The 13,315-nt window shown below is 41.8% G+C and overlaps 1 protein-coding gene and 1 non-coding gene across 2 annotated transcripts in view; one reads left to right on the top strand and one right to left on the bottom strand.

Annotated features, from left to right (window-relative positions):
- LOC145413007 (uncharacterized) overlaps positions 1–13,315 on the bottom strand; it is a 468,549-nt gene that overhangs the window by 197,970 nt on the left and 257,264 nt on the right. Inside the window, exon 19 of the mRNA XM_080282828.1 lies at positions 2,396–2,527. Coding sequence (XP_080138954.1) covers positions 2,396–2,527 — 132 coding nt within the window. The remainder of the gene's footprint in view (positions 1–2,395; positions 2,528–13,315) is intronic.
- LOC145413047 (5S ribosomal RNA) lies at positions 2,613–2,731 on the top strand. The gene has a single exon (XR_013899658.1). It is a non-coding gene; the product is annotated as a 5S ribosomal RNA (ribosomal RNA).

Raw genomic sequence — 13,315 nt, 5'->3', positions numbered from 1 at the left:
TTAGAATCTCAACAATGGTTGTGAGGTCAAGGACCGGCTAATGCAAGATTCAGTTCTAAGTATATGAGGACTATTTATGTTGCAAAATTTCTCCAAAATGGAGTGTGATAACCTTTAATATAAAGTTACAGCTGACCCTCAAAATGCTTAACTTTAAGAGAACGACGCAACACATGGTTTGTGTTCTTTCCAAGACTCCATATTATGCACTTAAACTAAAACCTGCTCTTATGCATAAGAATGGCAGACTTGCAAGAATTTTCAAGCTTTCAAATATGAGATAAGTAGGAAGAGATGGATGAAAATCGAAGTATAACAGGCATCCAAATAATACAAAGTAAAAAGGAAGCAGCTAAAAAAAAAAAAAAAAAAAGTGAACCATAACAAAAGAGTGGCAAGGGAGGAGAAGAAGTAAGGAAGGAAGAAAAGCATGGATGAGACATGGAAGGAAAGGGAAATCTGAGGTGGGGGTGGGGAATGGAAATGGAAGGGAAAGGGCAAAAGAGGGAGAGAGGGAAACAGGTAACGGAAATAGGGGGAGGAACTTATTTTAACTCGTGGATTGTGCAATTACCCTTTTCTATCCCATCCCGTGGTGTGCAAAAAATGAAGGAAGTTTTGTTTATTATAAATTTGACGATAAAAATCCAGGGCATCATCTGGTGAAAAGAAAAAAACTCTCTCTCTCCATCTTTGTGTAGCGCCATGCTTAAGTTTGCACAGGGGTCCAGTTGTTTACGGTGATGCACAGCCAGCACAGCCTGAGCTATGGCTCGCAATCCACAGGTTAAAACAACTATCAAAACAGAAATAGGTACATAGGAGCCCATATTTAATAGAAAAGCTGAATACAAATGAGGAAATAGAAAAGATGCAAGGTTGACTCAGAATATATTATAATAATCCTATCTATCTATCTATTGCCAGACGCCATAATCCCTTAAGGGGTGGTCATAAGTCTTTGAGTTAGTTGTTTTATGGGGAGGGGCACTAACCCTCTGCCAACCCACTTCCTGACACATAGGGAACATGTATGGGTTGGTTATGTGGTTACCACCCAATGTTGTAAATGATCTCCTGGCTTACAGGAAACCATTACGCTTGTCACTCAATGTAAAGCCACCTGAAATGGAAAGAGGAGTAATAAAATGTGACAGGAATGATGGGAGAAATAGGAAGTGAAGAGGGCAGACACAGAAAAACTGATAATGGTGAAGGCAGAAGTAAGCAGCACAACATCAAGTGAGTGGATGATGGTGAGAAATAGGAAGGGAGGGGACAGACAAAAAAAATAAGTAATAAAGGTGAGGGAAGAAGTAGGCAGCACTACATCAAGTGAGCGGATGATGGTCCATACAGCTATAAAGCATATATACGGGCATTCATTTCAAGTCAGTGCCAAGTTTCAAAATATCAATACAGCATAACCTCAAATAAAGACACCATCTGGTACTGTAAAAACCTCATCAATTTAAGTCATCCAAATTCACATGGACTTTTCATGGAGAAAAATACGTTGGTGCTAGGAGTGATTGGTGACACCATAAATCAATTACTTCCCCCCCTCCCCAAAAAAAAAAAAAAAAAAAAATGGAATGAAAGGCAGACAATCACAGCAAATGTAAACACTGGGCAACCATGTTAGCTTAGACAGCTGATTGTTGACTTGCATGCTTCACTGTGCCTACATGAGATTCTTGGAGGAGGCTGTTGCAAATATTATTAGAGCAAATTCGTATTTTTTTTTTTTTTTTTTTTAATCATTACTACAAAAATGGATCTAATTTTTAAATTATCATTATTCCAATAATGGGTGATATTTTTAAATTATCACTGTAGTCAAACATCACATAATGAACAGACATATAATGAGACTTGGCTCTATATAGCCAGTTCAGCACATATAACAGTGATGATCTTTTCATCAGATGATCTTTTACAATGACCCATGTTTAAGTTTGGTTTGGTGGCTATCATTAGTTGTATGTAGCCTGACTGTGTTTGCAGACAGAAACCAAACAGCTCTTGATGCATTTCAAACCCCAAACTCCACCCTTGACCCATCAAAAATTGTAAGATTACAGTAGAAAGCTGAGACTTGGTAGATAACTGATGTGCCATAAAGTCATTTAATCACACTAAATTTGAGATTTTACTGTACTTTTCCTGACAAATGGTACTGAATATTGGGAGAAGCTTGTAAATCACCTTTCTTTACTGAAACTGCATTGTAATTAGAATTTTTAAAAATAATTGTAGACTAAATAGCAAAACACACACACACACACACACACACACACACAGAGGCAAATGATGGACAGGACTTACTGAAGAGTACAGGATACACTGTTTTTAACAACCTCTCATTTCCATGCACTTTCTTTTCTGTACCCACCCTTGCATCGACCCCAGGCATCAGCAGCATAGCCAGGGTTGCAGTTCAGCGTACGGCACCGATAGCTGCCATGGGTATTGACACACCGCTCCTCTAATCCACACGGAGCAGTTTCTAAGCACTCATCAATATCTGAAGTTCATGAATGGCATCAATATTGTGACCGAGACCTTAAAATAATCTACAGAGTCATTATTACCAACATCATCATCATCTTGCCAACGGCCATACCACGTTGAGTACGCCGCTTCCCGTTCGATCAGCGAAGTTAAGTAACGTTGGGTCTGGTTAGTACTTGGATGGGTGACCACCTGGGAACACCAGATGCTGTTGGCATCCCTACGTGTCAAGTGGGGTTGGTGGAGGATTAGTGCCCCTCCCTGTAAAACAATTAACTCTAAGCCCTTGGCCACCCCGTTTGGGATACATGGCGTCTGGCAATGAATGATTGAATGAATCATCATCTTATTTTCTTTTTTCCTACTCACAGATGAGGAGAAGCTGGATCCAGAAACAAATAAAATAAAATACAGAAGTGGGAGAATTATTGCCAGCATGTAAACCAAAATGGCCAACACAATCATTTACACATCAGTCAAGTCCCAAGAATCCTGGTTTCACTTCACAAATATAACTAACTGCACAAAAAATTAGTTACGTTTTTCTTTAAAGACATATTTCACAAACACTTGTCAAGAGTCAAACTGTTAGCCATTATATTTATAAAAGGGGTGCCAAACCCTTGTTATGTTCCTCCACAAATACAGTCAAGTCGCCTATGACACGGACTTCCATGCCGCGGTTTTCTATGACACAGCAAGGTGCCAGAACCAAAAAAAAAACGAACCACGCACATAAAATACCTATGATGTGACGGCAAGGCAGGGTTTGAAATGCCCGGGAAACCTGTTTGTAAACAAAGAAGATGGCGACCACTTCAGCTCCATACTACAAGTGCTCCAACTGTGGACTTTTTTCTCTCTTATGAGGAGGTTAAACTTCACCAAATTCATTGTGTTAAGTAATGAAACAAAGATTCTTTGAGTATTGTGACTAGTTTATAGGTTTGTTCATAAAATCGCTATGAACAGGTTAGTTACGAAGCACCTACCTCTGAGCTAAGATGAAGTATAATGCCTCCCATCATCATCATCATATACTGTATATAAAAAGGATTATTAATGTGTTAAATGTGAGTTTTGTTGACACTTGAGCATACAAACATCATCAAATAAACTTCTTCAATCAATGCTGGACCTGTATCAGCCGTATAGGAATTCCTCAATTAGTCACTAATATATCAGCTTGGAATCCCACAGCTGATCACCAATTTATGTACATCAGCTGAGTCGTGACCTCACAGTTCCAAGCAAGATTATAGTTGCGCCTGGTTGACGTCTCTTCCAGCTGACACACTCCACCAAAGTCTTCTCACACACTGGAGATGGCGGGAATCAGTGTATAATCCTGTTGAAGGAATGTAGAGGTAGCGTAAGCAGGTGAAGAGAAACGGAGCAGATTAACTCTCTATTTATTGGCCACAGAAAGATACAACTGCGACACAGAGAGAGCTCAGAGTTGTACGTCCCTCTTGTTTGAATGATAAATGTGTTCTGCCCTAGCCAGCAAGCATTCCCCTCTGCGTGTGGCGCTGGGGTCAGCAAAATCAGAGGTGCTAAACCTCCAGACAACTGGAATTTATACATGAATAAAAACATTATAACTGTACCATGTACATTATACACCTCAATAAAGTAGTATTTATTACATTAAAGTATACCAACAAGGTAAATATTTCCCCGGACGACTTAAACATATATACTATTCATATTTCTCTATCGCCTTCCCTTTCCTCTAGGTTCTGATTAAAAGAAGATGTTTGAGTGCACATCTTATCCCAAGCCACACCTTACAGTGAAATGGCGTTTGTTGGTTTATCATTCATACTACATTGCACATTGTAAATTATGAATAAACAACTTTATATGCAATATGTAACAATAGTATGGAACTATAACTAGTCTTGGAAACAATATTGGCACCAGAACAGACCAGGGAGATGGTGGAGGCTTCCTGGTCCAGCACTGATTGAAGAAGTTTATTTGATGAAGTTTGTATGCTCAAGTGTCAACAAAACTCACATTTAACACAATAATCATTCTTTATGTGCAGTACATGATGATGGGAGGCATTATACTTTGTCTTAGCTCAGAGGTAGGTGCTTCGTCACTATCCAGTTCATACCGGTTTTACAAACGACTGTATTATGCCCAAGTAGACACAAGGCTGATCACCCTCCCGTTTTTTGTGCCTGTTGTTACATGTAATACTTGCACTGACTGATTGCTTGATTGTGTGCCTGTTGTTACATGTAATACTTGCACTGACTGATTGCTTGATTGTGTGCCTGTGTAAAGTGGGGTGAGAAGGGGGACTTTGGGTGAACATCCAGAACCAAATTCCATTTTTCCTATAAGTTTAGTTATTTCTCTGGCACGGTTTTCTATGGCGCGGGATTGTTCCACAACCAATTACCTGCGCCTTAGGTGACTTGACTGTACTTCATCCCACAAACTCTAGTGCCTGTCAATTTCCTAGCCTCATCAGGTGGATGTGCAGTGCATCCTTGAGTGCAAGGCCATGGGAGGCTAGGTTTACAATGGAAGAGTTGAGAGGTAGGATGGGACTGGAGTGTATTGGTGCCATGATGAGGAGAGATATATTGAGATGGTCTGGGCATATGGAGAGGATGGGGGATGATAATTGGGTCCAGAAAGTGAGAAGTGTTAATGTTGGGGTTAGGGTAGTGAAAGGTAGACCGAAAAAGACCTGGGACGAGATCAATGAGTGTGACCTCAGGGTTAAGGGACTAAATAGGGACGCTGCCAGAGATCAAGCAGCATGGACAGCCGCCATTAAATGATCACGACTGACACACGCAAGCATGCTGGAGGCTACAAAAATAAAAATGATCGCCGTTACTTTATAACATACAGTACTTACCTATCCACACTCTCTTCTTGACTTACCACACCTCCCACCTTCAAACTCACACACAACTTTTTTTACAGCCTTGAAGGAGACCTCATAGTAACACTAATATATATAGTTATACAAACATCCCTAAATTCCCTCCCTATTCCCTGAAAGAGGATGTTGGATTACAGGAAAAAAGCAACTTCAGCCTGCAGTCCACCAGGTTCACATCCAGATCAACCCGGGGGCACAACAGCAACAACAGTCTGTAAATTTGTCTTATATATCATCATGATTCCTGCTCATATGGGATGCAGGGACCTTCAGCATGACTCTGATCTCTTTAGACACATGAATCAGAGGAGAAAGGAAGCTTAAGTAACCAACTCCATCCTGTCCCAAAAGATGTATAAGACTTTTGCACAGAGAAACAGGCCACAAGATCATTCAAGCTTTAGAATCCTGGCTCTATCTCGAAGAAAAGGAATGCTAGATGGATGTGCGGTACTTCCCTAAATGACAGAGCTTCAAATGGTACAACTGCAAATGAGCATCTGAAAAATGGCCATGAATTACATGCACACGTGATGAGATGAAAAAGGGGGATGTTGAGGTGGTTCGTATCATTTACCTGTATAAAGGCTCCAACATGTTTTGCATGCGTTTGCCCTGGTCACCTAATGGTGGCTCTCCATACTGCTCAATTTCTGGCAGCCTCCCTATTCAGTTCCACATCCCTAAGGTCATACACTATGACCTCATCCAAGGTCTTTTTTGGTCTGCCTCTAGCAACCTTACCCCTGACATTCACATTTCTCACCTTCCACACTCAACTGCTTCCACTGTCCCAGGTCTTTTTTGGTTTGCCTCTTGCAACCCTACCCCTGACATTCACATTTCTCACCTTCTGCACTCAACTTCTTCCGCTTTCCCAGGTCTTTTTTGGTCTGCCTCACGCAACTCTATCCCTGATGTTCACACATCTCACCTTCCACACTCAACTGTCATCCTCCATCCTTTCAACATGCCTAAACCATCTGAATCTACTCCTCCTCATCACAACAACAATACATTCAAGACCCATCCTTCCTTTCACCTCTTCGATTTCAATCCTAAACCCCCAGGCCTTCCAATTCTGCACGCACTACATATCCATCTAATCAATGTCATTTATGTACATCAGAGCCAATGAATATCCTCTTCCTTTACTTACCAAGTCTCAATATCATATAGCATTAAACTCCTAATACATGCCACATACAAAGATCCCTTAGCACTGAGGAAGAGCCCCTCTCAATACTGGGAGGGGCAACAGCTCCCTGAACTTTCTTCAATCACTCCTTACTCTACCCACCTCCAGCACATGATATGTCCCCCAAATAACAAAACACCACACACTCAAGAGACTCTCCAGCAATATCAATCCTTTCACACCTAACAATCTCTGCATGCTCTTACCGACACACCAAACACAAGATATGAGCATTATTTCACAGCCTACCTCTAACACCACAACATCTCTTATGCACCTACTTATCACAAACACTGCACAAGATGGAGTTACTTCCCAAACCCTTGTGGCTAACTGCACATGGCCACACTCCCTCTGTTTTGACAGTACCATCACCAGCCCTTGATATCATCACTTTTGTTTTATCTCTGCATTCACTCTCAAACCTTTGTGCCCCATTCCATCTCTCCATTTCTTAAAGCTTTCCTCTGCCTTCCTTTCATTCTCCACAACCAATATCACTTTATCAACAAACAACATGTCCCACATGAGTTTATTTCTGAAGTCATGTGAGAGAGCTTCAAGTACCATTACAAACAATAAAGAGCTCAAGACTGACCCCTAATGCATGCCAACATTCACAAAAAACATGTCACTCAAAACCTCCATTCACACTCACCTGGGTGCAAGAATCCATATGCTGTACATAGCCACAACCAATCTAACCAGCTACTCCTCAATCCCAAACTTTCTCATTGCCCACTTCACCACCATCCTGGGGATTCTGCCAAAGGCCTTCTCCAAATCAACAAAAACAAAGTACGGCTCCATTTTCTTTCTTATACATTTTTCCTGAAGCTGCCAGACAATGAATATGACATCAATGGTCCCTTTGCTGGCATAAACCCATAGTGCGTATTATCAATACAGTATTCACTTTTTCCCTTATCATACCTTCTATGACTATCCCCATTATCTTCATTATCTGGTCCAGAAGTTTTATGTCTCCATAATTTCCACTTTCCAGGGGCATCACCCTTCCCCCTACACACATGTACAATCACACTCTTCAGCCGGTCATCGACAGCACACTCATATACAAATGAATTTATCAAATCAGTAACTAAAGCAACTCCAATATCTCTTGAGGCCTTCAACATACCAGCAGTCAACCCAGACACACCCATCAACTTACCCAACTGCACCCTGCCTATTGCCCTGACAAAGTTGATGTACTCAAATGTAGATGGAATGGTATCCAAATTCGTTTCGTTTTTAAAGGCTCCAACATGCTTGCATGTGTCGGCCTTGGTCACCTAATGGCGGCTCTCCACGCTGCACGATCCATTGCAGCCTCCCTGTTCAGTCCCTTAACCCTAAGGTCACACTTAATGACCTCGTCCCATGTCTTTCTCGGTCTACCCCTCATAACCCCACCCCCAATATTAACACTTCTCACCTTCCTCACCCAATTATCATCCCCCATCCTCTCCACATGTCCAAACCACCTCAATCTACCTCTCCAAATTATTAGAGATAAAAGACTACACCAAAGAAATGGAACCTATCATTTGCCAAACTGAAACAAAAATAATCCCAAGGATATCAAATGAGACCCTAAGCTTTGAGGATTACAAAATATGAAGATGAGACAGAAATTTGAAAAAAGGAGGAGTTCTGGCGTTAACAAAGAAAAATCGACAAATCAAAGAGATACAACTAGATATACTGTCACAAGTAGAACTGATTGCACTGAGACTGACACATTTGAAGGGAAAATAATTGTGGGAAATTTATACATGCCACCCAAAACAAACACCTGGGAAAAAGGCGAATAAGAACAGGCTGAAAGTACAATTCAGAGTTTAAGAGCCCTGCTACATAGAATGGAAGAGAAATCTGAAAGAATTATTTTTAATGGAGATTTCAATACAAATATAAATTGGAATAATCTAGATAGAAGAAGGTAATAAAGGTGCTCCAGTCGGACTGACCCAGTGAAGGTTTGTATCCAAGGGATGGTTGGGGTTTATTGCTCACGTAATGCCACTCAGGGATGAGTGAGGCTGGTCACTCTCATCTTAAATGCCAGGACCAACTTTCCTAGCCCCGGGCTCCTATGCTCCTTATGGGGTAACGTAGGATTAGATGATGGATGGATGGATGAAGAAGCTAATAAAGCTGTTGAGATCAAAAGCTCCTAGATCTTGTACAGGAGTTTTTCTTAACACAACATGTAAAGGAAAACATCAGAAAAAGGGAACTTGACAATCCATCATCACAAGATATTATATTTACCAGGCAAGATAATGATATCAACAACATAATGTATCACCCTCCACTCGGCAAAAGTGACCATGTAGTACTGTAGCAATAATGAAACTTACAAAAAGTGCCTAAACAACAAATAGAGCAACTACCATGACATAAAGCAGTACTTCATAGAAACAGATTGGGAAAAGGAGCTTAGGGGACAAGATATAAATGTTACACAGGGTGTAACTGAACACCACCAACAAACTATGAGGATCGGTTGTACTGCTGAAAATAAAATATTCTTGTTCTACATCATTTTCATTAGAAATGCGTAATTACGGAGATAAATGACTAATAGGAAATGTAGCAAAATAGAGTTGCCAGGAATGCTCTAAATACCGAACGTATGACGTAACAGTTACACTGTGAAATCAAATACAGTAAAGGAATCAGGATTACCTGTTTACATGTTCTGAATGAATTCAGGCATGTATGAATATTGTGTTTAGCAGAAAACTAACATGTACCTGAGCGAACGTAGCGAGAGAGATGTTAAAACATTTGCAGCTCTGATCACAGGGCGCAATGGTGAAGGCAAAGTCTGTGCCAGGTGTCCGAACACTGGTTATGGAGCGGTTGGGGAATGATAATTTTGTTGTTGTTGTTGTTGTTGCTCGTTCAAGGACGATATTTTACAAATAAATACAAAACCTGTTCCCGCACTTGCAGTAATACGAACCAAGGACATATGCATGCTTTGACATTAGAGTGGAATTGACCAGAATCCGAGGCACTGAAACATTGTCGACCCACACAGAATCAATCTTGAAGGGAATATGCAAAACACTGCGTACAGTACTCCTGGGTTTGCACCTGGTAAGACCTGTAGGCACTGTATCATACTTGTGTGTGTGTATTTACCTAACTGTATTTACCTAATTGTGATATACACCCAATCCTCGTAAATAGCAGCAATTTGGGTCTGGACCACTGCCGCGATTTACAAATTCCATGGTTTATAAATAATAACTCTTATGTGAAAAATGAATTTGGGTCTGGACTTTGGCCAACCACCCCCCACAGCACCCTACCTACACCTATCTAGGCACCATCAAACACAAACATACAAATTTAGGAATATTCAGTGCATGTATTTAATAGAAATAAGCAATGTTAAGGAATCTCACCTAAATCCTATGACGATATTGCTTAAGTGAATGGAGTGGGATGGTAATGGGAAGAACTCAGAACCTCTCAGCATGGAGTGGGGGTGCTCCCTCATGCTGTTCTCCCTTCTCCAACTCCCTTGCCTCCCTCAGGAAGCCCTCAAAGTCTGTCTCAGAGATGACAGATGCTACGTCATCCACGTCCTCAGTGTGTGAAGGGCCAGGTTGTGGTTCAGGCTCAGCTTCTGCCCTTACCTGGGCAAAATAGTGGGTGATGAGTTCCTGTTGTTTCTCATTAACTCTGCGATTATGCAATTCCTTGTAAAAACGCACAGCTTCTTCTAGGTAACCAAAACTCTCACTACACCTTTCCTCATCACGTTCAATGGATTTCACGATCTCCTTGACCAAGTCTACGTAAACAAGCAAATCACTGAGCTCCTTCTTCCCAGGGATCTCTTTCGCCAGTCTTGAAATCTTCTCTCCCTTTTCAACACGACAAATGAGCTCCAAACGTTGACTGTACAACAACGGCAGCTGCATTTTAATGCCATACTGCTTAGAGCGCTTCATCGGGGGTTCGGGAGGGGCCATGGAAGGTAGGAGGCGGGGGGGGGGGTGCACAAAAAAAGGTAGGTAGCTCTCGTACTCCACGGAGATGGTCTGTAGTGTGTGGACTGGCGGGAAGAACAACAACAATGTGGCGGCATTAGTATGCACACTTGCCACCAGAGACAGGTGGTGATTGGTTGTTGGGTCGCGATTTTCAAAATGAATGCCGCGGTTTACGATTCTCCAAGGAAAAGGCCCACTTCGGTGCCTAGGTCCGCGATTTTCGTGACTTAACAGCAATTTAAGGGTGCCGGCAGTCTGACAGCCACTTAGCCGTGATTTACGAATCCGTGAATTATAAACGCACGATTTACGAGTACTGAGTGTACAGGACATGAGCTACGCTCGTGGGGTCCCGTCTCTGTCTCTCAATAAGTCAAATTTAGCTTTAAACTCGTTTATAGGAAAAGTGTATGGTAGGATACTTATTGACAGAGTTAGAGAAAGAACAGAAGAATTAGTTGGAGAAGAACAGGGAGGCTTTAGGAAGGGAAGAGGTTGTGTAGATCAGATATTCATTCTTAGATCTTTAGTGGAAAAGTTTCTAGAGAAGGGAAAGAAGTTGTATGCGGCTTTCATGGATTTGGAGAAAGCATATGACAGGATGGATAGACAAGTATTGTGGAAAGTATTAAGAATATATGAAGTAGATGGGAAGTTGTTGAATGCTGTGAAGAGTATGTATGATGGTGCTATGGCTGCAGTGCATGTGGATGATGAACTGAGTGAAATTTTTCTCTTTGAAGATTGGGTTGAAACAGGGATGTGTCATGTCTCCATGGTTGTTCAATCTGTACATGGATGGGGTAATAAAAGAGGTACAAGGTAGGGTAGTGGATGTTGGAGTGGCCCTGGTGAGAGAGGGTAGTGTTTGGAAACTCCCTGTACTGTTGTTTGCAGACGATACTGTGTTGTTGAGTGAAGACGAAGGAGAGTTGCAAGGCTTGGTGGATGAGTTTGGGAGAGTGTGTAAGAAACGGAATCTAGAGCTAAATGTATGGAAGAGTAAAGTGATGGTCTTTGAGAGAGGTGAAGTCAGTGAATGTACAGCGAGGTTGGATGGTTAGGAATTGGAAAATGTGAGTATGTTTAAGTACTGTACTTGGGTAGTGTGATGAGTAAGGATGGAGGTTTGGAGGGTGAAGTGCTTGAAAGGGTACAGCAGGGAAGAAAGGTTGCTGGTTCCTTGAAACCAGTGATAAGAAACACAGAAGTGAGCATGGAAAAGAAAAAGTTACTACATGACAGTATTGTGATACCATCTCTAACGTATGGAAGTGAAGCTTGGACGTTGCTGGAAGGACACAAGTCAAGAGTGAGAGCAGTGGAAATGAGTTATTTAAGAGGAGCCTGTGGAGTCACATGGAGAGACAGGCTGACAAATGAGGATATAAAGGAGCGTTGTGGTGTGGATGTGGATGTGATAGGAAGAGTTAGGAGAAATACACTGAGGTGGTTTGGCCATGTGGAGAGGATGGAGGGTGAAATACTGACGAAGAGAGTGTATGTGAGTAAGGTGGAGGGGGGAAGAGGGAGGGGGAAGCTGAGGATGAGATGGAGGGATGGGGTGGGGAGGTAAATGAGAGAGGGGGGTGTGAGTTGGGAGGGGGGCAGTGAAATGGTGGGGGACAGGGCGACGTGGAAGCGATTTGTTTGTGGCCACCCTGAACGGGATTGAGGCGTTTGGCAATAGATAAATAGATAGATAAAAGTTTTTGGACTGGACGATCTCTTTGTCCAGGCTATTCCACAGGTCTATACATCTATAAGGAAAACTATATTTCTTGATATCCTTCAAGCAGCTTGGTTTCTTCAGTTTCATTCCATGTCCTCTTGTTACTCTCTTATCCCATAAAAACAGATCTTCTTTGTCAATTTTATCTACTCCCACCATGGTCCTGAACACTGCAATCATGTCCCCTCTCTTTCTCCTTTCTTCTAAGGAAGGCAAATCTAGCTTTTCCAGCCTCTCTCTGTACGACAGATGTGCCAGACTGGGGACCATTTTGGTTGCTGATCTTTGTTCATCCATCCATCATCCAATCATACGTTGCCTCACGAAGAGCATAGGAGCCCGGGGCTAGGCAGCTGGTCCTGACATTTAAGATGAGAGTGACCTGCCTCACTCATCCCTGAGTGGCATTATGTGAGCAATAAACCCCAACAACCCCTTGGATTTAAACCTTCACCACCTCAATCCGATTGGAGCACAATAATTACCCACTAAACCACCAGGCGCCAATATTCTCTCAATCTTGTTTATATCTTTCATTTTGTGTGAGGACAACACTACAGCTGCATATTCTAACCTGGGGCGGACCATGGCCACTATCAATTTTTTCATCATCTCATCCATATAATGAAAAGCTACTTTTATATTAGTCAGAAGTTGATACGTCTCTCTAACTGCCTTGTTAATGTGATTTTCAGGAGATATACTGTCCTGGACCAGCATTCCCAAATCTTTTTCTTCTCTCGCTTTTGTGATTAGTTCCTTACCCATCATATAATTCAATGATAGCCTCTTGGTACTTTTACCCATTTCCAAAATTTTACATTTCTTTGCATTAAATTTCATTTCCCACATCCGGCTCCAATCGTGTATCCTATCCAGAACCTCCTGCAGCATTTTACAATCCTCCTCAACCTCTACCTTCCTCAAGATCTTTGTATCATCAG

The sequence above is a fragment of the Coenobita brevimanus genome, chromosome 94, assembly GCF_032717465.1.
Source record: "Coenobita brevimanus isolate Jiangsu-jjx chromosome 94, ASM3271746v2, whole genome shotgun sequence".
NCBI classification, from domain to species: domain Eukaryota; kingdom Metazoa; phylum Arthropoda; class Malacostraca; order Decapoda; family Coenobitidae; genus Coenobita; species Coenobita brevimanus.
This window is presented reverse-complemented; position numbering and strand designations above follow the sequence as displayed.